The sequence below is a fragment of the Schistocerca cancellata genome, chromosome 3, assembly GCF_023864275.1.
Source record: "Schistocerca cancellata isolate TAMUIC-IGC-003103 chromosome 3, iqSchCanc2.1, whole genome shotgun sequence".
Taxonomy (NCBI): Eukaryota; Metazoa; Arthropoda; class Insecta; order Orthoptera; family Acrididae; genus Schistocerca; species Schistocerca cancellata.
Window position 1 is genome coordinate 553070414 of NC_064628.1, and position 27531 is coordinate 553097944.

General features: G+C 42.8%; 1 protein-coding gene across 3 annotated transcripts in view; it reads right to left on the bottom strand.

Moving 5' to 3' along the window:
• LOC126175392 (protein scarlet-like) overlaps positions 1-27531 on the bottom strand; it is a 412406-nt gene that overhangs the window by 118987 nt on the left and 265888 nt on the right. For all 3 annotated transcript variants that reach the window (XM_049922174.1, XM_049922175.1, XM_049922176.1), the window contains exon 6: positions 8304-8545. In XM_049922174.1, coding sequence (XP_049778131.1) covers positions 8304-8545 — 242 coding nt within the window. The remainder of the gene's footprint in view (positions 1-8303; positions 8546-27531) is intronic.

Below are 27531 nucleotides of genomic sequence, written 5' to 3' on the forward strand. Positions count from 1 at the left end.
CTTTTGATAGTATTGACTTACGAATATGAACGTTTTGCACCGCCGTAAAGATAAGTATACTATGTAAATTCCAATTTGATGCGCCTATCCGTTCCTGAGAAAAATGGTTGTTAACAGGCGAAGAGACAGACGGATAAAAAAGACAAAAAATATATTTTTAGTGTGATATAATTACAAATAAAGAATGTTCGGATTTTTTTTCTTTACTTGTACTGCGAAATCTTGTTTCTTGCCAAATTTCATGATTCTATATCAACGGGAATTACTCTATGGATTTCGATGATTTAACTTGCCAATATCAAAATATGTATTATAAATAGTTGTATCTTTCTCTCATGTTGACACGATTAAATTTTTCGTACCACTAAGGGACCGTAGACTTCAGTGTGTGATATAAATTTCAACTTCATACGTCTACCTGTTCGTGAGAAAGAGGAGTCGTAGCAGTTGGAGAGACAGACAGGCAGACAGATGAACAACAAAACGATCGTATAAGGGTTTCATTTCTACCAAATGAGGTACGCAGCCCTAAAAAAAGAAATTTTGTTGAAGGCAATATAAGAAAATTAATGAAACGCCCTTCCAATTGCTTTTTCCTTTTTTTTTTTTTTGAACTTTATTGAATTCACACCACCTTTCCGTCCTTTAAATTATGCCATTATCAAGTGCATCTGAAAATCTGGTGCAGAGAAGCCACATCAGATAATCATTTGACGTTGTTTCTCTACAGAATAACATTCATATACACTTAATAATAGCCTAACAAAAGGCCGAAACCGGTTGTTCCATTACTTGAACGACAGTTACTGTATCAACAACATCATTATCAACAGTAATAAGACAATAAAAATGAATAACATATAAAAATTCCTTTCAAAGCCTACGATTAAAATTAACCAACCCCAAAAAACAACGAGTTACACAAAAGGGACAGTGAAGACAGCCCACTAGTAAGCATGGGACAGATTCATTAGCAATATATAACATTATATTCATAGCCATCAGCAGATAACGTGGAAAGCTTTGAAAACTTTAAAGGAAACAGAGAAGGACACAATTTGTATCAATAATCTTGCGAAAGAAGAGAGCTAAATACTATAAAAACCTCTGATATAATGCTAACACTGAAAAGCAGAAAGAAATAGATTTAAAAGGACTAGATGACATAGCATTAAAAGAACTCACAGCAGCTTTGAAAACCATACAAAAATCGATAGCAACAATTTCAGATGGAATATAGAGCATTATCACTACATTTTATATGGTTACATCTGTTTAACAAGTGCTGGAAGCGAAGAACTATGCCACAAAATTAGAAGAAAGCAAACGTAATATCGAAATATAAGAAGTGAGCAAAAAATATGAAAACTAAAGAGGGATGAGCTTACGTGACACAGCATATAAACTTTATGCAATAATTTTAAACACAAGACTACAAACATTAACAGAACTTTTTTGGTTGAAGAACAGGTCGGATTTAGAAACGGACGATTCACGACTGATCCAGTTTTTATTTTACAACAGCTTATGCAGTGCAGAGATCGTTTAACATAAGAGTCGCATACTTCTTCTATGGATTTTTCGGAGGCTTGCGATTATGGAAAATAATGGAGCACTGAAGTTATCCTTTACTGCCTATATCAACTATCAGAAGTCTTTATTGCCAAGTCCATAGTCCTAGATTTATTAACAACGCATCATTGGGGGTAGTACAATAGAGGAACATTTATAACATGAAACGATCCGCCCATTGGGTTTCACTAATGTTCACACCCACCGAAGCAGATTGATGACCGCGTAGTTTGGTACCTTCTCCACCCAACCAACCACCGAAGCAAGATCAGCGGCTAAAATGTTACACCTGAATCTGGCCAATTTAAGTGACTTCTTTAATCGTGTAATGGCCCTGGTCGAGCGCTGGGTGTATCTCTACGACCCGCTAGCAAAAGAACAAGTCAAGCAGTCGAATCATGTGGATTCAATAGCGGTGAAAATGTTGGAGCACCAACATTCATCGGGCAAGGTGATGCTGAACACTTTCTGGGACTGCCGTAGTGTGGTGCTAATATATTATGGTCATAAGTGGCAAATTGTCACAGGAGCAAATCTTCTGATGAAGTTGCTGAAGTCTCTCAAAGCGTAGTGACACAGGAAACTCACAAGAGAGTGTTTTTTTTCTCCAAGACTAAGCCTTGGCCATTCTGCATAGGACAGTCACACGGTGACACTTATGTCCAACAGTAATTGCATTTCTTTCATGTAATTTCTAAGTATTCTTATTCAAAATGTAGTATCTATGTTTCAATGTTCTTTGGCTGAATGCATATGGAAATACACTAACGGAAAAACGTCACATCACCAGCAAATTATTAATGTAGAGTAACGAAATTTTGGGAATACATTTGTCCAGATAAATTAAATAAGTGATTAACAATCCAAGTTCACAAGCTAATGGAAAAGCAAGGTAAGCCACTACAAATGCGAAACGCTGGTACATTTATAATAGGTGTAACCGCCAGATTATTGAAACCAAGCATGCAGACGTGTATGTATTGTGTTGTACAAATACCGGATGTCACTTCAAAAATGGCTCTGAGCACTATGGGACTCAACTGCTGTGGTCATAAGTCCCCTAGAACTTAGAACTACTTAAACCTAACTAACCTAAGGACATCACACACATCCATGCCCGAGGCAGGATTCGAACCTGTGGCCGTAGCGGTCGTGCGGTTCCAGACTGTAGCGCCTTTAACCGCTCGGCCACTCCGGCCGGCCCGGATGTCAGTTTTCGGGATGGAGTTCCATGCCTGTTGCACTTGGTAAGTCAATACAGGGACGGTTAGTGCTGTTTGTGGATGTTTCTGGAGTTTTCATCCGATGATGTTTCATACGTACTCATTTGGAGACAGATCTGGTGATCATGAAGGCCAAGACAATCTGCCGACACTCTGTAGAGTATGCTGGGTTACAACAGGTTGTTGAAAAACATCCGCTTGAATGGCAACATAACTGGTCGAATTACCTCATTGACACACAAATTTTCAGCCAGGGTGCGTGAGATAAACAGCTCTGAGCACTATGGGACGTAACATCTAAGGTCATCAGTCCCCTAGAACTTAGAACTACTTAAACCTAACTAACCTGAGGACATCACACACATCCATACCCAAAGCAGGATTCGAACCTGCGACCGTAGCAGTCTCGCGGTTCCGGACTGAAGCGCTTAGAACCGCACGGCCACCGCGGCCGTCTGCGTGAGATACCCTGGAGAGCGCTCCTGCTGTCATACGAAACCGCACCGCAGGCCATAACTCCAGGTGTAGGTCCCGTGTGTCCAGCACGCAGACAGGGTGGTTGCAGGCTCTCAACTGGCCTCCTCCTAACCAACACACGGCTACCACTGGCACCGAGGCAAAATCAGTTTTCATCAGAAAAAACAACAGACCTCAACCATCTCTCTTGACACCTTTTATGTCGCTAATAGCAGTGGTTTGGTGTCATTGCAATGAATATTACAGGGCATCTGACTCGGAGCTGTTCTTGGAGTAGGGTTAATCGATTTGTAATGTGTCACTGTATTCCCAAATGGTGCTCAAATTGCTACTCCAGATGATATGCGCCAAATCCATACGCCAAACACGATGATAGTGCCACGTGGCCATCCGGAACCCGGTCTTCTTGCGACTTTACATTCTCGTAACCACCGCTGCCAGTAATCACGTACGGTGGCTACATTCCTACTAATTATTTCTTTTGTATCACAGAATGAACGTTCAACTTCTCGTAGCCCTGTTGTACAACCTCATTCAAACCCAGCGATGTGCTGTCACCTTAAAGGCATTCTTGAGTAACCACAGTTCACCACGTCCAGTCTCAAACGTAACTAACGCTCACGACCGTAATTAAGACAAATATGATTTGCATGGAGCTACTAAAGCCACACGTATGTGACTGACGTCAAGTTTTAATAGACATCTTCTTTCAGATGTACAAACACGCCTAACAACTTTCGTTTATGTCGCTCCTTTTTGGTGCAATAACCGTTCTCGTGTCATTTGTATTTCTGTAAATGTAACTGGCAACAACATGACAGATTCAGGATCCCCATGTCTCACTTATCGTCTATATAATACAACGGCGTATATGCTCCATTTGAAAACAAGTAGTTTCCATGTTAGTTAGCATGACACTTTCACAAATAATTCTATTTTACTGTCTGCCAACAGCAAAGTTTTAACGCCACGTCATGTCTAAATTAGCTGTGCTACCTTATTAAGTGTTACTGAGTAATGAACACTATCTTTCTCTCGTTAGGATACACAGTGAAAGTTAGTGGGAGATAGTTTGTTGCCAAAACCTTCCAAGTTTTTGTATGTGTTGCTCATGATTACCTGCCTCTATAAGTACTTGCAAGATTGTACTTTTATTTTTCTGTCCAATTTGCAAAAGAGATTTAAGTCCCAAGTAAGGCTACATACGGTAGTTAGTTTTCTTTATTAACAATATATTTACTTGGAATTATTTTGCCTAATTAGACTGGTCACCGCCTTTTATTTACACTATCTTTTCACTTCACAACCACAATAACATTTGTTCGATTCCCGTTAAATTAACTACTGCTCCTTACCGATAAGTAATCTTTTTGATGACGAAAGAAAGTCCGATTCCTTAACATCAGTGCACGATCACGGTCAATTTAAAACCCTGTAGTAAGGGTAACATCATTGGCGGCTTGCCATTATTGTGGGAATAATTAATAATACTATTATTGTCTTTTCCCGTAACAAGAGTGGTGGTAGTTAGTAGTGTTACAATACATTCCACTTCTTTCGATGTCAAATTTTGTCTCACCTCCGTATACTGACATAGCACCTAGTGTCGTCCAAAGAATGAATCCAAATTTTGCTTTGGCGAAAACTATAAATTGCAGCCGAAATCTACAGTTCCTGAAATAACTGCCAGATCTGAGAGGAATGTGTTCAGACTGCCCGGCCCACACCACGGCTTAAAATGTCACCGACGGAGCGTCGTGATCATATAATGCAGTATTATTAGTAGGGTAATTATATGCTGAACGGCAGTTCGCTTGATCACTGATATTACACACAGTATTTACGACCGCAATAAGACTACCATGAAGACCTTTGCGTGATGTATTTGTTGCGAGTGTTGGAAATACCTGTTGGCGCGTTGTAACAGAGTGCTAGGCCATAAACAAATATTACGACACTTGTTAGGAACTGGAAAGCAGCCACAAATTATTAATTCCAGGATGCAGATTCACATGCCGGTACCCTTTGCTATCCAGACCTCGGTACCTAGCGTGAAGCGGCAATTAGTCTTCGAAATGAAGCGCCTTCAGAAATTAAAACAAGCTGGTCACCAGCAGTAGAAACTAGAATTACGTTTTGGTTTATGTATTTTTTTCTTAATGGATGCAATTAGTTTCATATCTTTTTATAATTATCGATTCTTTATTAGGAATTTGTTACTGTCATACTAGAGGCATAGCCGTATTAGTGAGCACATGAATTATGTGTTTCAGGAGATGTACAGGTTTTAAAGCGCTAATCGAAGTTGGAGGAAACATTGTAAGCTATCAGATCCGTCCTAATAAGAAAGACAAAAACAAGTAAATCTTGCTTCCTTACGTGATGTGATTACGGTCTGTTACATGAAATACGATTTGGTCTTACACTCTCACTTCATTAACTAAGTAAATGTTAGGCGCAAAAAGGGTTCTTCTACTTTTTTAAAATCTGCGCAGTACTCATAAAATAGTATCTTTTAATGTCGTCGCTCTTTGCTTGGATCCTCACTTTACGTTGTGAAGCTACAATTGCTTCTCTTATTCAAGCCCTTTTATCTCAGGGGAAGAAGGAAAGTACTACATGTATTTTAATGTCAAAAGAAAGATGAAACTGTGTGTACTTAACATTCTTAAAACTGTTTACTGCTGCAGAATTCATACCTAATCAAATGAATCTTACTCGATGTTGTTGCCACTATATTGAGCTGTCCTTGTACGCCTCAGAATCGGGGACAAAGCTTCGATTGGCCAGTACATCTTTTCCTTGTTCTCAAACTATCCAGAGAGTCTCGTGCTTATATGGCTTGACCCGTACCTTTTGAGAGGAAGGCTGTGATGGACGAATTCTTTTCGCTAGTTTAAGAGTTGTTTCCACAATTAAGCGTTTACTCTGAAGTGTTAGGGGTCATACTATAAAACTGTTTGAAAGCTTCAAAGGGAAGAGTCCATATTCAATTTACATAAGGTTTGTGTAAGCTGTCTTACGCGTGTCTGTGATGGCTATGAGAAAACCAGTTGTCGCTTGAACGCGCATGGGAAACCAATAAACCCACAATTCTGAACGTAGACCATGCAAACTGAAATGAAGTCATGATTGTCACGTATTTTATGAAATCACATTGATTTAGTAATAAGAACCACATCTCAGTCGATGTGTTTTGAAAGAAATAATTGCTTGTTTTTGGACTACGCTTACGAGAACTTTCATAGAACTAAAACTGATTGAAATGTTAATTAAGTATCTCCCGACGTCGAATCCACATATTTATCTTACTCAATTCTCCAGCAGACATACCCACTTCGGCAGGTATACCGTATCAATGGGCGTTAATTCTGACTGCGTACTGGATCCAGTTCTGTCTTCTGTCTACCAGGCTTGCGTGGTACGTATTCCACTTTCCGCCAGAGCTGTACTTCAGCAAGACTGAAATGGCTACTGCATTTCATGCCATACCGCGGGAAATTTCTGGCTTTGATCGATCTAACGATAACTCTGCGATCTAGAGACCACTGCCTGTACTATCTTACACCCACGACGTGTTAGTACTGTAGTATATTCTCGCGATCGTAACTGGTTTCGGGCCTGGTCATTAAATTCTTCATAAAACAACAAAACAATTTTATCGTTATGCCATGGATATCAGTGATAATCTATTCCTCAAACACGGAATGGAGGATTTTCTAGATTGCAGTTCACATGTTAAAACAGCATTTAATAAATAAACAAATCAAGGATCACAATCACGATTCAGTCCAATTCTCGAGCTTTTGCTTGTGCTGCAATCTAGCGACGTGTGTTGGTACTGTATGACCAATGGATTATGTTCGACAATGCTAGACGTACCATCACATGGCGAGGGGTGGGAAAGCGTAATGCACCCAGGAACATTGTCGAACATGGGTGGTCTAGATGTTACGGCGTGAGGAGCCATAATACTACATGGGCATGCTGGCCTCTAAACCCCTGAACCATTGCACTCGCGGAAAACGTTATTGTGATTATGTACTTCTTCCCCATGTGCGTCTTTTCGGTTGTGCATTCGGCGCTGACTTTGGTTTATAGGTGTCAATGCACGACCGCATCGATTCGCGCACGGGGATGAGATCTACAAACGTGATGATATTTGGCGAATGGACTACCCTGTCAGTTCGCCCGATTTAAATCCCATCGAGCACGTGTTAAATGCGTTGAGGGGACGTATTGCAGCATGTCCAGATGCACCAAGGACCATCAGTTGTCACCTGCACCGGATGAGGAGGAATGGAACGCCCTACCACAAGAACCCCTTACCAACACTGTGGCCAACGTGGGAGCACGTTCAGAACTTGGAATTCTATCCGTAGTGACCATATGCTTAAGAAGCATGTCCTGGCTTTTGTAACGTCCAGGATCATCGTGAAGCGCGGTGACTGCAGTGTAATAATTGTCTGTGAATAAAAGTGTTATTGCTGCTCGTCTTGAGGTGGTGCGTTTCTGGCGCCAGTTGCTATCGATTCTCATTTTCATCTTTGAGTCGACTTCGATATTGATTGCTCTTCTTAATATCTTTGGCGGCGGGCATTTAACGGCAGGGCGTGCTTTCTGCTGGGTTTCTTGTGTGGGTATCGACGGTGTGAGGTGCAGTGACGTGGGACTGTGTACGTAGGCAGCACGCGGAGAGGCCGAGTCGGCACAATGTTCTTTGTCGATGTTATCATTCTGGGGCGATACCTTCGTGGGATTAGTGAGTGTAACTCATTGTAAACCAATTTAAGGTTGTAGTGTTATCAATAAACGAATATTATTGTTCCGTTAACCCAGTCAGTCGAATCCGCCCTTTTCTTTCTCGTACGGGGCTACCTGCTTTCCACACGTAGGTGAATGATACTGAAGACGGGCTGAAATTCACCGTCACGTTCTTTTAAATCCAACTGAATACCTACTGACAACTGATGGCGGTGTCATGTCTACAGAACGAGACTGTTCTCTAGATATGACGGAAAATCCAGATACCTGCCAAAGAATTCCAAGCCAGCGGCGACGGTCCCCATAAAGGCGATGCGGCCACCGTCGGCCAGAAGGATGATGTTGTCGAACATTTCGAAGATCTCCGAGGAGGGCTGATGGATGGAGCAGAGGATGGTCTTGCCGTGGGCGGCCATGTCGCGCATCACCTCGACTAGCGTCTGCGCAGACACCGAGTCGAGTCCGGTTGTCGGCTCGTCGCAGAACAGCATCTCCGGGTCTGTCAGCAGCTGGAGAAAAGAAAACCACGTCAAGAATTGAAGCCCGTAGGTGGCTTTGGTGGTAATGGGAGAGAATGTAAGAATCGCATAGGAACACTTGCAACAACGCCAAGAGTTTTTCACCGGAGTCAGGAGCAATCAATTAGTGCTGGAATTTCACATAGTCCCTCCTCTTACAAACAAGCACTTTTTTTAAAAAGGTTTTCACATAATATGCGGAACGATGCACGAGTAATTCCAACAGTAGTGTCCATGTTAGCTCCGCCATTAGCATCAGTGTCGTTAAGAACAACAGAGGACGCTCGTGAAGCTTTACTAACTTCACATTATGTTCGTTGGTTGGTTGATTTGAGGGGAGGGGACCAAACAGCGAGGTCATCGCCCTATCGGTGTAGGGAAGGATGGGGAAGGAAGTCGGCCGTGTCCTCTCAAAGGAACCATCCCGGCATTTGTCTGAAGTGATTTAGGGAAATCATGGAAAATCTAAATCAGTATGGCAGGACGCGGATTTGAACCGTCGTCCTTCCGAATGCGAGTCCAGCGTACTAACCACTGCGCCACCTCCCTCGGTTTCACATTATGTCCTTGACTCTCGCCGGAAGTGTGTTCCTCCACACCTAGGATGTAATGAATTTGTTATTATGCTATCGTAAGTTACTACACTGGAGAAAATTAATTGATGTTATCTTTTGATTGTTTTTCATTCGAAATTTCCGTTTTCGTTCAGCTTAAAATGACGGCATATTTTTTAAAAAATTGGAAGATTACCACATATGTCAAAAAATTCGAAAAGGACTGGAGACCCCCACGACACAGAAAAAGAGGAAGACCTTGGCTACATTGGAAAGATGGAGTGAGGTGTGAGACGCAGGACAGAGCCGTAGAGCTGTAGAGTTAGCTTCGAGATGGGACTAGATTGTAGTTAGTATCCATATCTGGGAGGGTCTGGAAGAAAGTTAATAGTTACAGGTCCAAGTTACCTCGATACGATAAGAACTATAGCCTTCTGTCTTGGCCAGTGCTAATGTTGTTTGATCTTCAAATTATTTGAGATACTTTCTTATGCAACCTGTAAGTAAGTGGTCACTACGAAACTGAGTATTGATGTATCCTGTGGACACACCTTCTTTCTAGGATACCTTCTAGGTATCCGCTAGTGCTGCTGAATGTATTATTGTATTTATATAAATCGTTTTTCTCTATTCCATGACGTATGAGCTTGGTTTCTGAAGGAAATTACTGAGAACTTTTTAGTGTCTAATAATTGTACTGAGTGGTCAATATGCACTTCAATAAACCAGATCACGCTCCGCTACACTGTGTGAAAACTATCGAATATCGAAATAACATAACACTGACGGCTCCTAGAATAAACGTGTTTCCATACGAAATGCAATAAAATTGTGATTGTGTAGGAGACGGGGTACGAACCCGTATTGGGGAAGAATGGGGACGGAATCGGCCGTATGTCTTCCCGGCATTTGCCTTAAATGATTAACGGAGAAGACAGAAAATCTAATGTCTCAGGGCTAGAACCTGATGTATTACTCCACATCACATCACTGTAGCCTTCTGTTCTGATAGTTGCTGCATCCACCTTGAACTCTCAATCAAAGGCGGAATGTATTCAGAACCGCCAAACACCACTTTCTTATGATTTAAAAATTAAAATACGTTTTTCTTTAAAAAATCAGCAAAGTTTTTAATTACAAAAGATTTTCCTTGAGTCTTTTTAGCTGGGATTGTCCAGAGAAAAGGTAAAAAAAGCGTTGTAGAAGACATTTTGTTGTGAAAAACCACGCAAGTCTCCTTTTTTTTACAAGCATTTTCAACCTTGTGTTCATGGACTGGGAGAACTTCTATAATTTTTCATCGCGAACGCCACATACATACCACGTTAAAATATGACACTGAAGTTGTAGAAAAATGGTGTTCTCATGGAAAATTTTATAAACGCTGCAAGATAGTGACCTCAATGTTGAAACCACTTGCAAATCAATACAACCAATAACATTTTTAGCTTTTTGTGTCGTCTGTTACAGCGATACGTCTTTCAAGATATTTCGATTACCGTAGTAGTCTACAACAATGTTTACAAAAACACTCTATAGAACGGATTTATACGAGACATGTGATCACATAAAAGTAATTATTTCGTCCTGCATGTGTTGTAATTAATACAAACAGATCTTTTAAGCTACAATCAAGCACAAGACATATGGTTAATATATAGTCACACAAGTTCATCACATAGTTTATTTTAATGTGAAGGAACGAATTAAAAACAAGAGGGCAACTAATAATCCAAATAATACCTTATATTTCTTACATACTGTCTCTTAATTCGTAATGCGCGTAATGAACATATTACACAAATTGTCTAAATTTTATCAAAGATGTTTCGCATTATACTTTACTATCATAATTTAGTTATCAGCTTCCTGGTTGTAACAGTGTAGTTAGTTTTATTAGAAACATTGTATTTAAAGAGATTTGATAAAATTACGATACCTACAAAGTATGCATTGCCTAAACTTTCTCCAGATGTGAAAGTTATTTGTATTAGCATTGACTTACTTCAGTTGAAACCTTCTTTGGCCTGCTTTTGAAAGAAAACGTCTTCTTTAAAAAAAGATGGAAAGTTATTTATGACAAAAACTTTCGTCTTCTGGAATATTCTTTTGTAAAATTAAATAAGATTTGAATAACACACACTATATTCTTGTAAGTATAATTCTCAGGATTCTAAATATGTCGGCCGCTGTGGTCAAGCTGTTTTAGGCGCTTCAGTCTGGAACCGCGCTGCTGCTACGGTCGCAGGTTCGAATCCTGGCTCGGGTATGAATGTGTGTGATGTCCTTAGGTCAGTTAAGTTTAAGTAGTTCTAGGTCTAGGGGACTGATGACCTCAGATGTTAAGTCCCATGGTGCTTAGAGCCATTTGAACCTTTCTAAATATTTTTACTTTGTTGAAAGTAATGTTCTAATTATAACATAACTGTAAGCAAAAGCACTTGTTTCTCGAAAATTCTAGCAGAAATGCGAGATTATAAATGTGGGTGTTGTGTGCCTATTCTGAGAGAGTGTATTTAGCTTTGTCCTATAAAGATACTATACTGGTCAGTCTGTCAACAAGTTGCTTGAAAGATATTACGCCACTCGTCTGAACGTGTTGGCCATTTGTCTGTCTAGTAAGTAGACGTTGAGTCGTGAACAGCTGATTTGTAACTAACTGACGAAAAACGTCGGTCATCACATAACGAACCCTACCTTAGTCAACTAACGGAAAACAAAAGCGAAAGATAAGTAAAATATTCTGTTGGTAACTATTTCTTCCCAGTGATAATTTACCAGTGCAAAAATGATGAATACTTATACCTAAAAAGCACCTACTTTTTCTCATTATTATCTTTGCTGATTATTGATTGGCATGGAATATAACGCAATATAGGATACTCCACTAATGGAGGAGGAAAATTTATCAAGCAATTAGGTAAGATGTCTCTTCAGTAACAACACATGCCAGTGACGCTCATCCCAGAAGTCACTGCGATGTAAAAATATTTGTCACTGGAATTTCTCCAAGTAAGGGAGGACAGATGGAATTGTGCAGCTTATGATCACAAGATCTGCTGTCTCATGTATCAGATTCCAAACCTCGCCGGAGTGTCTCAAGACAGGAACTAATGTGACTCTGTTGTGTTGATCTGCCTGTCACCAAGCACCGTTGTAATCGGTGACAGATTTGATATTATTCGATAGGAGTAAGTTTTGTGTCGACACGAGCTTTCTATTTCCAACTGCTCTAGTAAACAACGCGGCAATCATGGCGCCGGAAAACCTGGTTAACTTCTTATGACGCTGGGGTAACCAGTTTCGCCGAAAGTGGAGGCGAGTTTGACCTACATGACAAACAGCATGCATTTCGGAAATGTCACCCATGCGAAACTCAACTCGCGCTTTTATTACATCATGAAAGCCTTAAGCAATCATGTGGATTCAATATTTTATGATTTAGTTCTTATTAATGAGAGTATGGTCTTAAGGGATATGGACAGAAGTTTGTGAATGGACTGGAATTTTTTAGCAGCGAACATTCAGTAGGTTACATCAGATGATCAGTCATCAGCACACTACAAGTAACTTCAGGTGTAACCAAGGTAAGCTTATAAGGACACACACTGTTCATGTTCTTTGTTAATGTCCTGTTGGATATTATTAATAGTAATCTCGGACTTTTTGTAGACATCAGAGTTGTCTATAATGAAGTACGGTCTAAGAAAATCAGCACAAGTATCCGGTCAGATCATAGTAAGATTGACGAAACGTAGATTAACTACCTAATGATTACGGTTTGAATGAGTCAAGACAATCAGTCCGCTTATAGAGTTACCTGCTTCTAATAGTTTGTGGGAATATGAATCAGGATGTTCTATAAGGCTCTTTCGTGGGTAAAACAAGTGGCAGACTTCGCTTCATTTATAGAATATTGCAGTCAGTGTAGAAAGGAGACTAATAACGAACCGCTTTTGCGTTGACTCATAGAAAACCGATGAAGCGTGTGGGACCCAATCTAATTAGAGCTAACAGGGAAATAAAACATAGCAACTTGAACGGTCACCTATTTGTGTGACTCAGAGTAGAGTGTTTCGGAAAAGTTGAATACTTCGAACTGGCAGGTGCCAGAAGATAGACATGCACCACACCGACACACCCTACTTACAAAGTTTCAGGAATCAGTATTAAGAAAAGTTTCTAGAAATATACTTCAACATCCCTAACGTATTTATCAGGTAGATACGGTGGAAACAATATCAATCTGAATGAGATGTTTTTCACTCTGCAGCGGAGTGTACGCTGATATGAAACTTCCTGGCAGATTAAGACTGTGCCGGACAGAGACTCGAACTCGGGACCTCTGCCTTTCGCGGGCAAGTGCTCTACCGATTGAGCTACCCAAGCACGACTCATGCCGCGTCCTCACAGCTTTACTTCTGCCAGCACCACGTCTCCTAGCTTCCAAACTTAACAGAAGCTCTCCTGCGATCCTGCAGAACCAGCACTCCTGAAAGAAAGGGTATAGCGGAGACTTGTCTATGCCACAGCCTGGGGGATGTTTCCAGAATGAGATTTTCACTCTGCAGCGGAGTGTGCGCTGATATGAAACTTCCTGGCAGATTAAAACAGCGTGCTGGACCGAGACTCGAACTCGGGACCTTTGCCTTTCCTGGGCAAGTGCTCTACCAACTGAGACGAGGTACTGGCAGAAGTAAAGCTCTGAGTATGGGACGTGAGTGGTGCTTGGGTAGCTCAGTTGGTAGAGCACTTGCCCGCGAAAGTCAAAGGACCCGAGTTCGAGTCTCGGTTCGGCACACAGTTTTAATGTGCCAGGAATTTTCAATATTAATCTGATTGCAGTAAATACGAGTGTAACTAAGAAGTAGAAATCCTAACAACTGATACAATGCGAAGCTTCCTCTGCCACACACATCGCCATGGTTTGTAGTGTATGGATATACACGGTCCAGTCAAACTAGTCAAAGTATTGTTTCCATCGCTTATGTTGGAGGTCAACATGGAATAACCACTGAACAGACGGCAGGTGGCAGCACTAGCAATGGAGGGAATATATAAAGCGTGTCGGGGAACGTGGAAAACAATGCAGTCAGTGTCGTAATGCGAAAACGGTGCGATTTATCTGACTTCCAAAGGTGGATGATGGTTGGCTTTCTACCCAGTGGTGGAACCATTTCCTAACAGGCCAAGTTTGTAAATAGTTAGCGTGGTATCGTGGTTAAAGTGTAACTCGCATGTCATAATAGTGCTATCTAAATCCGGCGCCGAGAAAGCTGTGGTACACTACAGGCTGTAGACGAGAGTGGTAAACGATGGCTCATTAAATTTGTGCCCGCAAATAGACATGCAAGTGATGGGCAACTGACAGCCCAGATAAACCAAGGGGCTTCAAAAAGTGTCTCCTCAATGACCGTTCAGCGACGTTGCAGCATCTGGGCCTTTGCAACAGGCGCCTAGAGCCACGATGACTGCTTTTCATCGGCAACGAAGCTAGTACCGTAACTATATGTCTCTGAGTGGTGACAGGTGACCTTTTGAGATGAATCACGCTTTGTGATCCATCGGACAGATGGCCGTAGGGGTCTGCTGCGCGAAACGTCTCAAATGAAAGAGGATCCAGCCCGTAGGAGCGAGCGTTATGCTGTGGGGAATGTTTCCTTGCCATTCCCTGGGTTATCTCAACATTCTGGAAGGCACAGTTGATCAACACAAGTATGTATGTATCCTTGGGGACCACGTCCACCCCTTCAATCATTACCAGGCATTTACCAGCAGGACAATGCGACATCTCAGACAGGTGGCAGAGTGTGGGCATGGTTCCAAGAGTACCACGCTGAATTCGCAGTACTCCGCCGGCCACCAGACTCCCCAGAGTTAAACCAAACTGAGAATGTGGGACCACCTCAATCACGCTGCTCGCGTCATAGATCTTCAAACGAGAAACTCTGTGCAGCTGGCCACGGCGCTGAAGTCACTGACTCCATTCCCGCAACGTCTCGCAGCAGTCACCACTGAAAAAGGTATTTATTCACTCTGATCTCCACTTTTTTAATAGATGGTGACGTTAATGGGACTGGAAACTGTAAAAAGCTAGATGTAGGCGATTGGAAAAGATGAAACTATTTCCAGTTATGCGTGTGACGATTCCTCGGTGACCCCCAAACATCAGCATAAAAATAGTTCAAATGGATCTGAACACTATGGGACTTAACATGTGACGTCATCAGCCCCTATAACTTAGAACTACTTAAACCTAACTAACCTAAGGACATCACACACATCCATGCCCGGGGCAGGATTCGAACCTGCGACCGTAACAGTCGCGCGGTTCCAGACTAAAGCGCCTAGAACCGCTCGGCCAAGGCGGCCGGCAAACATCAGCATAACTCGACAGTTTTTATAAAGATGTGGTGTGATGCAAGCTATGGATTTACAGTTTTTGGTGATTGATGACAACGTCGTAAACGCGAATAGGTATCTATGAGATTGTTAGCAACATCACTTAGCAAGCCAGGCACGAGGAATGGCGTTTTCGTGAGCGCAGGGAAGTCGTAAATCGTACTGGTGCTGAGAACGTAACACGGCACACAACGTGCGTTTTTTTGACGTTGGCTGGAAGGCTCTAATTGGGCGACGCCGCCGGCTGCGGTCGGAGTGAGCGTTAAACGCACCGCAGCTGGCCGAACGACAAGTCACCCAGGCGGCTGCTGGCTGCACCGACGTCGTTCGGAGCCAATTTACTTCTTTTCGTTCCTGATTAACGTCTTCTAGGCGAGGTGTAGCATGTTGCCGACGCTAATGCGTGGCACCTGCATCAGCAGCTTCTTTGTCCATAAATGACATATTAAAGAAGGAAATACAAATAGGAGGACAGGCTCACCAGCGTCTTTCTAACGGCAAGCAATGAAGTATCACAATTGCAACACCGTGACAGCGGCATGCAACAAACCTCAGACGTCACGAAAATGAAGAAGAGCTCGTAGCTCTTAATGGCTCTGAGCACTACGGGACTTAACATCTATGGTCATCAGTCGTAGCTCTTAACGTATACATTTTAGAATACATGTTTACTGTACTTTTTGCTTTGAATGATCGTTCCTGTCATATCCTCCCTGAATATAGACCATTCCTTCTAGGACACCCTGTGTAGGGAAAGGCTACGCTGTGCATTCGTCATACAGAAATCACATCTGAATGTTGATTGTGTGACGGAAGGTCGTGCTTTACTTCCAGTAATAAGGCCGGTATTACACTATCAAATTTCTTTCTCAAATATCTTTGTCCAATATCTTTGTCAAAGATATTTGATGGTGTAACAGGGAACTTTGTCAAATGTCGCCCAATATTTGATCAAATCTAAGGCCTCGCTGTAGATTTGATCAAAGAAGTCGCTTGTCTGCAATATGACATGTTACCACACGGAGCACTAGCATCGCTGCAGCATTGCGTCGACAGTAGTGTTTTTATAAACATTGCCGGTATACACAATTGGTGTGTGCCGACAACTACAAAATTAATAGAGATGTATGAAGCTGATGAGGCGCTTTACAACGTGAGGCACGCTGAATACAAAAATAGATTAAGAAGATTGGAGACCTGACCTGACTTGACCTAACTTAACCTAACCTAACCCTCTCCTGTAGCAAGGAATCGGAGTGTTACAGTGAGCCTGTCTTCTGCAGATGTAGAAATTCTTAAGTGAATATTGTGCTTTGTGATATGTGGGTACACTTCATTGAGCACATACAGAAATGTATGCTCATCCAATCTTAAGTAATTGATGAACGACTTAACATCCTCCACTGTAAGCTCACGTAACAACTTTTGTTGACGCTTTTATCGTGTCGTCGTAAAACCCACGGCCTCACCCGGATGTTTCATTTTTTCCCCCCGCTTCTCTTCCGCATGTGCACACAGTGCAAATGTGGTACATGCAACTGCTGCGGTTAATAACCAGTTGTTGTTGTCAGCCATCTGGAAATTTGACGAAAAATATGATAACAGTGCAATACCCCTTCTAGTGCTACGTCAAAGATCTTTGTCAAATATACACTCCTGGAAATTGAAATAAGAACACCGTGAATTCATTGTCCCAGGAAGGGGAAACTTTATTGACACATTCCCGGGGTCAGATACATCACATGATCACACTGACAGAACCACAGGCACATAGACACAGGCAACAGAGCATGCACAATGTCGGCACTAGTCTGGTATATCCACCTCTCGCAGCAATGCAGGCTGCTATTCTCCCATGGAGACGATCGTAGAGATGCTGGATGTAGTCCTGTGGAACGGCTTGCCATGCCATTTCCACCTGGCGCCTCAGTTGGACCAGCGTTCGTGCTGGACGTGCAGACCGCGTGAGACGACGCTTCATCCAGTCCCAAACATGCTCAATGGGGGACAGATCCGGAGATCTTGCTGGCCAGGGTAGTTGACTTACACCTTCTAGAGCACGTTGGGTGGCACGGGATACATGCGGACGTGCATTGTCCTGTTGGAACAGCAAGTTCCCTTGCCGGTCTAGGAATGGTAGAACGATGGGTTCGATGACGGTTTGGATGTACCGTGCACTATTCAGTGTCCCCTCGACGATCACCAGTGGTGTACGGCCAGTGTAGGAGATCGCTCCCCACACCATGATGCCGGGTGTTGGCCCTGTGTGCCTCGGTCGTATGCAGTCCTGATTGTGGCGCTCACCTGCACGGCGCCAAACACGCATACGACCATCATTGGCACCAAGGCAGAAACGACTCTCATCGCTGAAGACGACACGTCTCCATTCGTCCCTCCATTCACGCCTGTCGCGACACCACTGGAGGCGGGCTGCACGATGTTGGGGCGTGAGCGGAAGACGGCCTAACGGTGTGCGGGACCGTAGCCCAGCTTCATGGAGACGGTTGCGAATGGTCCTCGCCGATACCCCAGGAGCAACAGTGTCCCTAATTTGCTGGGAAGTGGCGGTGCGGTCCCCTACGGCACTGCGTAGGATCCTACGGTCTTGGCGTGCATCCGTGCGTCGCTGCGGTCCGGTCCCAGGTCGACGGGCACGTGCACCTTCCGCCGACCACTGGCGACAACATCGATGTACTGTGGAGACCTCACGCCCCACGCGTTGAGCAATTCGGCGGTACGTCCACCCGGCCTCCCGCATGCCCACTATACGCCCTCGCTCAAAGTCCGTCAACTGCACATACGGTTCACGTCCACGCTGTCGCGGCATGCTACCAGTGTTAAAGACTGCGATGGAGCTCCGTATGCCACGGCAAACTGGCTGACACTGACGGCGGCGGTGCACAAATGCTGCGCAGCTAGCGCCATTCGACGGCCAACACCGCGGTTCCTGGTGTGTCCGCTGTGCCGTGCGTGTGATCATTGCTTGTACAGCCCTCTCGCAGTGTCCGGAGCAAGTATGGTGGGTCTGACACACCGGTGTCAATGTGTTCTTTTTTCCATTTCCAGGAGTGTATTTGACGGAATATTTGATCACATCTTTGATCAAATCTTTGACAATGAAATTTGATAGTGTAATACCGGCCTAAGGGGAACGATGACCAACATTAAGATTTACTTTTTCGTGGAGTTCCTGATCCCTTTGTTCATCATCACACGACTGTCACGGAAATCTGGGCATAACAGAGAAATTTACATAAGATCCCACTAAACTAGGCCGCTGATTAGGAGTTTCATGTCGGAATTACAAAATCCAAAATGGCAAATCCAATTTGGCTGACCAAGAATTTAGGATATAAAGTATTATGAGGTCGCTGATAACAAACTGAAGTCGAAATGGTCGTTTTGAAATGTTTTGTTTGATATTTTACATTTTTCGGATAAAATCGTAGTCATGTTCGTCGCTTGCGCCATTCTTGCTTTCACAAGGTTCGCTGTCGGGTTGTACACTGGGAGATGGATAGAAAAACAGAGCCGCGCGGAGTGGCCGCGCGGTTTGAGGCGCCATGTCACGGATTCCGCGGTCCCTCCCGTCGGAGGTTCGAGTCCTCCATCGGGCATGGGTGTGTGTGTTGTTCTCAGCATAAGTTAGTTTAAGTCCGTTTAACTAGTGTGTAAGACTAGGGACTTATAACCTCAGGAGTTTGTTCCCCTAGGAATTCACACACATTTTAAGAAAAACAGATCTTGTCTCTCAGATTTCATCTATTTACTTTCTTCAACTGATTGTTCCTAAAATATCGGGATGAGTGACTCCGAAGAAGACGGAAAGGAATGGAATACGTCATGCATCGTTTTCTCATGATAATACTTTCATGTAAGATCTTCTTGGTAACACGGGATATCGTTACTCAGAGCTTCCTACGCATTTTCAGATAGCCGACCAACCTGCAAAAGAGCAGCTTCGATTATGAAATATCCGTGCATCACAACTACGTAATGTCAGCATTTTGCATTATTGCAGAATATTATGGGACCAGTGAAGTTGGCACCCTACATTCGACATACATGTATTTTATCAGAGTTCTTGCAAGATATGCTTCAATTCCACAATTCTGCGTACGGAAATTGAATGACACTTGGCAAAAATTTAGTCTTGTAAAAGAAAGTTCGGTAATTTTCGGGAAAAGGGTATGATCACAATTCTGAATAGCTCCTCAAGAATTCTACAGTAAACATTGATGAAATTTTTTGTCGCAGATAACAGTTTATGAGATAACTGAAGTAATGAGGGACCTATCTATACTGCCGCACGATAGAGAAATGACTGTCCACTAAAAACGCCCAAATACGAACACATTTGAGCTCTTTCACCACAGTATTAAGTTAGCAGGAGAGCTATTTACAGAAGCGAAACCACGGTGAGGAAATTTTGTACCCAAGTATCTCTGATAGTATCGGCAGTAGTTTTATTTTAAGGCGATATATCTCATACATCAATTAAGAAAGTCATAAATATACCTCTGGAATGCTACAAAATGGCTCTGAGCACTATGGGACTTAACTTCTGAGGTCATCAGTCCACTAGAACTTAGAACTACTTAAACCTAACTAACCTAAGGACATCACACACATCCATGCCCGAGGTAGGATTCGGACCTGCGACCGTAGCGGTCGGGCGGTTCCAGACTGTAGCGCCTAGAGCCGCTCGGCCACGTCGGCCTGGGGAATGCTACAAATCTTATTTTATCCTGACACCTGGGAAGGATCGCTGTCATATATTAAACAGGCCATACATACAATATCTGAAAAATGTGGAGTTGTCCTTCACTCTTTACCGCCAATTGTCACACACCTATCGTATCGACTTGCGGCTGGAATGCCACAGCAGTACGGGACACGTATGCAGCAGTGCAGGCTACACAAGATTTCGTAGGACTAAATTCGGAATGCGCAACTATTGTTATTTCTATTCTGTCCAAGTTTTGAAGCAAGTTGACCCACTATGCGACGTAACTTGCGGCTTGGAACACACATAAATTGTTTGCCCCACCGAGCACCAACATATAATCGCGTCACATACAGTGAGTCAGAAACTGGGCTACACTGCGGCAAGAAAGTTAGTCATTTGGCGATCAACCACTTTTTACGCAATGTTTTTGTGATGTGCCTTAAAAAAGGACATACGGTTTTTGCTATTTCTTAAGGTATCTAATATATACACTCATTATCAGAAAAATATCACCTTGAATGAAGAGAGATAGAACGTTCATATTCACAGGCCATGCACATTAGTATGTCCTGCAGAAACCATTAGCATTTCAGTCACCTCATTTCAGTATGTGTCCTGTTGCCTAGTAGACACAAGGTCCACCATGGGTCCCCATAACTTGTTCCACGCATGATGGCATCGACGCTTGTAAGGCGCGAATGGCGTCCAGAGATATAGCCATTCGTGATGCATTCATCGGGTTCCAAAGTGCATCTGTCGTTTCACCATATCCCACACATTTTCGATTGGCGACAAGTCTGGTGATCTGGCGGGCCAGGACAAAAGACTGACATATTGTGACACCAAGAAAGCAAATGCGCGTGCAGCACCACGTGGTCGTGCGTTGTCTTGCTCGATAATGGCTTTCGGCGCACGGTGCAGAAAGGGTATGGCCACGGGTTGTTGCATGACATTCACGTAGTTCACTCTGTTCACAATGCCCTGGACACGCACAAGCTGAGATTTGTGGCTGTACCCAATAGCACCCCACACTATAAGACCTTGAGCTGGCGCTGTATGTCTTGTGCGAATGCAGTCACCGTGATGCAATCCGCCTGTCTGCGACAAACCAAAATGCGGCCATCATTTTCAAACAAACAGAACCTGGATTCGTCCTAAAACGCTGTCTGACGCCATTCCTGTCCCCAGTGGAGTCGTTCCATACAACACTGCCGTCCAGTACGTTTCTGCACATTCGTCAAAGGTAGGCGGAGAAGCAGACGACGTACACGTAAACGATACCGTAATAAAAGGCGGCGGACTTTCACTCCTGACACTGTACATTGCGTTACACTATTCCACTGTTGCGCCAGAGTCGAGGAGGACGCGAATCTGTCCTGCAACGCCATTCGGATGAGGTGTCAGTCTTTTCAGGGGGGTGGTCTGTGTGGTCCCAGCCGACCCACCTAGTCGTGCTCTATGGTCTTCCGTGAACCATTTGGCACACACCCGTTGCACTGTCGACACACTTCGTCCCTCACGAGCAGCAGTTAACTTCCTGAATTGATGTGTCATGATCTCGAGTACCAATATTACGCCCTCTTTCAAACTGACTGATTTGACGGTACTCTTTGTACATACGTCTGCACGTTTTCTCAAGTCACACTGATCCATTAAATCGGATTATAGTGATAACGAGAGCCGCAGGCACGTTTTACCGATAGGTGATGTTGACTCTGAACCCACGGGCCGACATGGTTCAAATGCTAATCATTTCTGCAGAACATGCTAATGTACATCTCCTGTACGTATTAACGTCCTACCTCTAATCGTTCAAGGTGTTCTTTTTCTTCTGAACGTGAGTGCAGAAATCAGGTTTTGCTTACTAACTGCTTCAGTTCTTAAAGGGAATTAGTCATTATTTTAGCTTAACACTCCAATAAATAAAAATAGACTCAGTAGTCATAGCTTAAAGTTATTTGTGTATAGATCGGTAAAGCATTACACTAGCCCCACTGCAGACCCACTGTGAATGCCGTTATCGTTGGAAGTGTCAGTTTCGAGGTGTTGCCTTCCATTGAAATCAAAATCATGCCATTGAGACTCACTTCACCTCTTGAGATACCTGTTGTGTCAAGGGATACGAAGGAAGATCAGATGCACTCAGTGTTCATATATGGGGGCTTCACTCAGCATATTTGAAGAAACTTTAAACTTTTCGGGCAGCCATTGAGAGAACTGGGTGCAACCAACTGCAGAATGTGATGCACGTTGGAACAAACGAAGTCTGTCATCTGGATTCCGAAGTCACACTTTAATCATTCCAGTCACAAGCAGGGAAGGTTGAAAATACCAGTCTTGCTCAAGGACTTTCAACGAAAATCACAATTTTTAGTACTGAAAATCACCGCAGATGCACTTTGGAACCTGCTGAATGCTTCACGAATGGCTATATCTCAGGACACCATTCGCGCCTTACAAGCGTCGATGCCATCATGCGTGGAACAAGCTATCGGGGCCCATGGAGAATCCTGTGTCTACTAGGCAACAGGACATATGCTAAAATGAGGTGATTGAAACGCTAATGACTTCTGAAGAACATAATAATGTACATTTAGCCATTTAAGGTGTTCTGTTTGGTTTTTTTTTTTTTTCGTGTATGAGTATATTAAGATAACAAAAAACCGGGGCTAAAACTTATTGTTTTCCTGAGACTTTTTTGAGGTTATAGTCGCTAGTAATATTAAAAAAATGGCGTGCATTTACGATAAATGTAGGTAATTACACTGTTGTTGAACAGGAAAACTAAATGTAACAAAATACCAATAACTGTAATGAAAACCGTCTTAAGTTGAAGATAATTTATTGATGACCTGTTTCGGATTATTTGTTCATTATTAACACAGCCATATATCTAATTCTTGTGTTACACCAGTCATATAAGTAGAAAATTAGTGAATGAAACCAATAATATATAAAGTGGCCTCCATATGTGCTCATCGCTGTCAGAACGAAAACTTGTATGACTGGTATAACCTACATTAATGGCTGATTTGATAATGGAAAAGTAGTCGGAACCGTTCATCAATAAATAAACGTTCTTCCTATAAAATCTAAGACGGTTTTTGTAACCGTTATTGGAATCACAAAAAAGTTAAGGATCCATTCCAACGCAAGCATGCTGGAGATACAGATGTTACACAGTGCGTTAGTTATAACATGCCCTACAGCATCTAAAACACAAACGCCGATTTACTACGAAATATGTCATGCAGAAGACTTGCATCTTCCGAAAAGTCTTGAAAATATACGTTTATTCATGCTGATACATACTGCGATTCGAGACGATCGTTTCTTTGAATATATATTAGAGGGTGAATATTAATAAAACCGACGAACTGCAGAGACGCATTTCCGACTGAATATGGAGGAAAATAGGTCCTATTAACAGCTCTCCGGGAATGGACGGTGTGAGTGCAACGACGAAAAATCGTCGCGGAACACAGTACAGAACTGCATTGTATGTACGTCACATGTTCAGAGTGGCCTCCGTAGGATGCAATTCCAGTTTTGGTAAAGGTTGCTTTGTAGGTAAAGAAGACCGATGTCAGAATTCCCGTAATTGTGATGGTCTAGTGCCGAAACCCTTCCCGTAGAGGGAAATCTGCGGCTGATAATCCTTGCACTCGTTGCTGGTGATAAGGTTAGCAGCGGCTGCCATGCAGGATACACGTAATCCTACTTTGACTTACACCATGTAGGCTGGCCACTTACCTTGAGCTTGTACTAGGGTTCGTCTCAATATCCTGTGGAACCTGGTCCTCCAAATCTGGTGAACGCACGATCTGCCGCCTCCCTGCTCGTTCGCCTGTCTGAAAGGACCATGACCACACAAACTCACTTAAAGGGCATGACATGTTGCTTGATGCCACTGGTGTCTGTGAGGGTACTTATTTTGGTACAGCCGTTCTGCCCCTCGACCGTTTCCATCTGCTTGGCTGTACGTAAACACCATCTCGGCCTGTTCCCGACATGAAAACCACACCCCTCTGCAGCTTACAGTATGCTGCGTCAATCGCATAGCCTGGAACACACTAGAAACACACGGCGCTTGGTCACAGCAAGTGTCATTCGTCAGCGACATCTACAGTGTCAACGACGCATTTCCCGACAGATGTCCATCGGATCTTTTTTCCTCCATTTGCAGCCCGGAATCTGTCCTTGCAGTTTGTCAGTTTTATTAATGTTCGCGCTTCACATACGTATTGAAGTGTTGTATGCAAAAATGTCGAATAGTTCTTCACCGATTTGCGTCAAATTTTAAACGGTATTCTATTATCAAACATTCGGAGTAGAGAATCTGAAATTCCAAAAACAATAAATAAGAGTCGAGGTCAGAGAGAGGGGGAAGAGAAGATTCAGAGAGCGGGCAGGAGAAGATGGACTGAAATTCGATATTTGTTAACCTTCGCCAGCCGGTGTGGCCCAGCGGTTCTAGGCGCTACAGTCTGGAACCGCGCCACCACTACGGTCGCAGGTTCGAATCCTGCCTCGAGAATGGATGTGTGTGATGTCTTTAGGTTAGTTAGGTTTAAGTAGTTCTACGTTCTAGGGGACTGATGACCTCATAAATTAAGTCCCATAGTGCTCAGAGCCATTTGAACCATTTCTTAACCTTAATGGTTTTATAATAATTTTTATAGCCAGCAGTGCACTGTATTGTGCGAGAGAAGAACATTTGTATCACCGTTTGCTCACTGGTGTGCTGTGGTTTGTGATCAGCAACCTGCGTGGGTCACGGTATGGTATTTGGCACAGGATAACAGCACTGTTTATGGTGCGCGGAAAGAACTACAGTCTTCACCGCACCGTATTAGTCCACATTTCTCTAATTTTATCACTTTAAACGTTGTTTTATGTATAAGGCGAGTTCTAAACCAGAATTATTTGCTCTATAGTGTCGCACACTGAACTCCAAACTCACAAACATGATACTCATGTCCCTGCATCAACAAATCAGTTCGCTTGCATTTCATGATATATAAAACGATGGATAGCGGGGTATTCCTAAATAATGAAGAGAGCAAACATTATACGAATGACTCGTGTCATAGTAGTCTAGGCTGTTACAGTTTAATCTGCAATGGGCACTGGGTCAAAGGACGGGTTGCGTGATATTGTGGGAGCGCGGAAGGTGTCACAGCTGTCTGCGCCATTTTTTCTTTTTTTTTGTGCGGCCCGTGTACATTTTGTATAATACGTACTCTCATTTGACTCATCGCGTTTCATTTCATTCACCTTCAGATATACCATACAATGCTGGCCATTAAAATTGCGTCACCAGGAAGTACAGAAAATAACGAAAATTTTTTATTTATTATTTCCTTCTCCTTCTTTTTACTACCTCTCCTCTCTTCGGCTGTATACGTTTTACCTTCATTTTACATTCTTTTTCCTATTTTCCTTTGCTTGCCGTTTCTGAGTCACTGCTGTAAGTACTTGCTGTAAATACGGCGGGGGAGCCCTTCTTTCGGGCGCTACTTTTCTTTTCCCCTACACAAAGGAGTCAGAAGCTACTACCGAGATGACCACTTTACCCTCATTAATGACTTTACCCTCTAACAGTATGACCGCACCTTCAATAAATAAAGTAGGATTATGGAGTCAAGATGTGATACTTTCAACGCAGTTTCATTAAAAAGACGTGACACTTCCTTTAGACAATTAATACGTAAACTGGCTAGTTAAATCAGGATATCTAAAATCGACCAAAATTATTGTAACTCCTACAAGAGGCACTGCAAACAGGTTAGACTTCGTGGGTTGACTAGGCTCTCCAGGAGGAGTAAGTTAAAGCATTTAGCGCGCAGTACTAGCACGTTACAACCCAGAAACCCAAAAGCTACTTTCCGTGCCATGCCATTTTCCTTCTCTCTCCCCTACTCTAGGTTACGACAGCACGGCCAACATGTGGTTTTGCTTTATCTTGTTGAAAATTAACATCAGGGAGAGCTCGAAGGTAGAACACCGCCAGCGGTTTTAACAAGTTATAAACGTAACAAATTTGACGGGACCTACTATGCGAACTAGGTATGATCGTGTTGGCAATAGCACCCCCCACCATAACCCGCGAAGATGACTAATGCGATGTTACAATGTCCGATCTCATCGGTCTTTCAGCATTCAGATACTTCAATTGTGATGCTGCACTAAGAACGAAGTGCTGAAGAGTCTGTACACTGCTGCACGGCAGAGCGTTCAATGTCTGTCCCCTGTCCTCTCGAGCGTCAAACGTGTTTCGTTGTTAGGTACAGCATGGTGTTGAGAATGACCCGCCTCATCTCATCGAGTCCATATTTACAAGACAGTCACGGGATCTTGACCGATGGGAGTAGTGATATAGTGGAAACTGCAGTGTCGATGGCTCACGATCCACATGATTTCAAATAACAACATATATTGGTAGACTTTTCTCCTTCTTACACGGGGCATGAAACGATCTTCTCAGTACTATACAATATACGAGTACATAGGCAAATTATGACTAAAACCCCGCTCCATAATAGCTCCTTATTTTTTGAATATAGATGGGTTACTCCTACCACGTGCAATTGCTCTGGAATGGTTAACATACGCGTATCAAAGTATGTAGTACATGTGATGCCAACGTGACGTTTTTTGCTTTCATCTTCATTTAATCACCAGCAATATATTAATTTGCCGTACAATCGAGTCAGACAGATCATCATGTGTAAATGTCATCTACGGCGCCATGTGACCCATAGTGTCCCTTGATGTTGCGTATTTATAATACCGATGAATTTGGTGTATCTGTGTTTCTGTGATGTGAACGAGATCGAGGGCTTTCACCCATGATATGAAAAACTTTGCCGTGAATTTACATTTGAACTTTCTAGTGTTTCATCTGTACTGATGTAGCAACCTTTCATGAGTTAACAAACGGTCTTAAATTACTGTGGTTCGGTGATTTGTAGAAGCTAGATTATTTTACGTTTTAATATTATTAATAGCAGATACGGTGGTATAAATTATCAAAAACGTCTATTTCTATCTTTCGACCCTGTTTCAATTGCGCCCGAATATTAGATAAAATGACAGAGGAGGTACTGGACTGGCAGAAAAAGTGACTGATATAAATAGAAGTCAGGCTGCCATTAACAACCCGCATATAATGTAAAAATGCATTGATGAGTGTTGAAGTGGATGGATAGACAAAAGACTGTTTGAAGCAAACTGGAACTGGTATTGCTATAAGTTGTGGATACTTTACCGTTATCATGTTCTAGCATTTG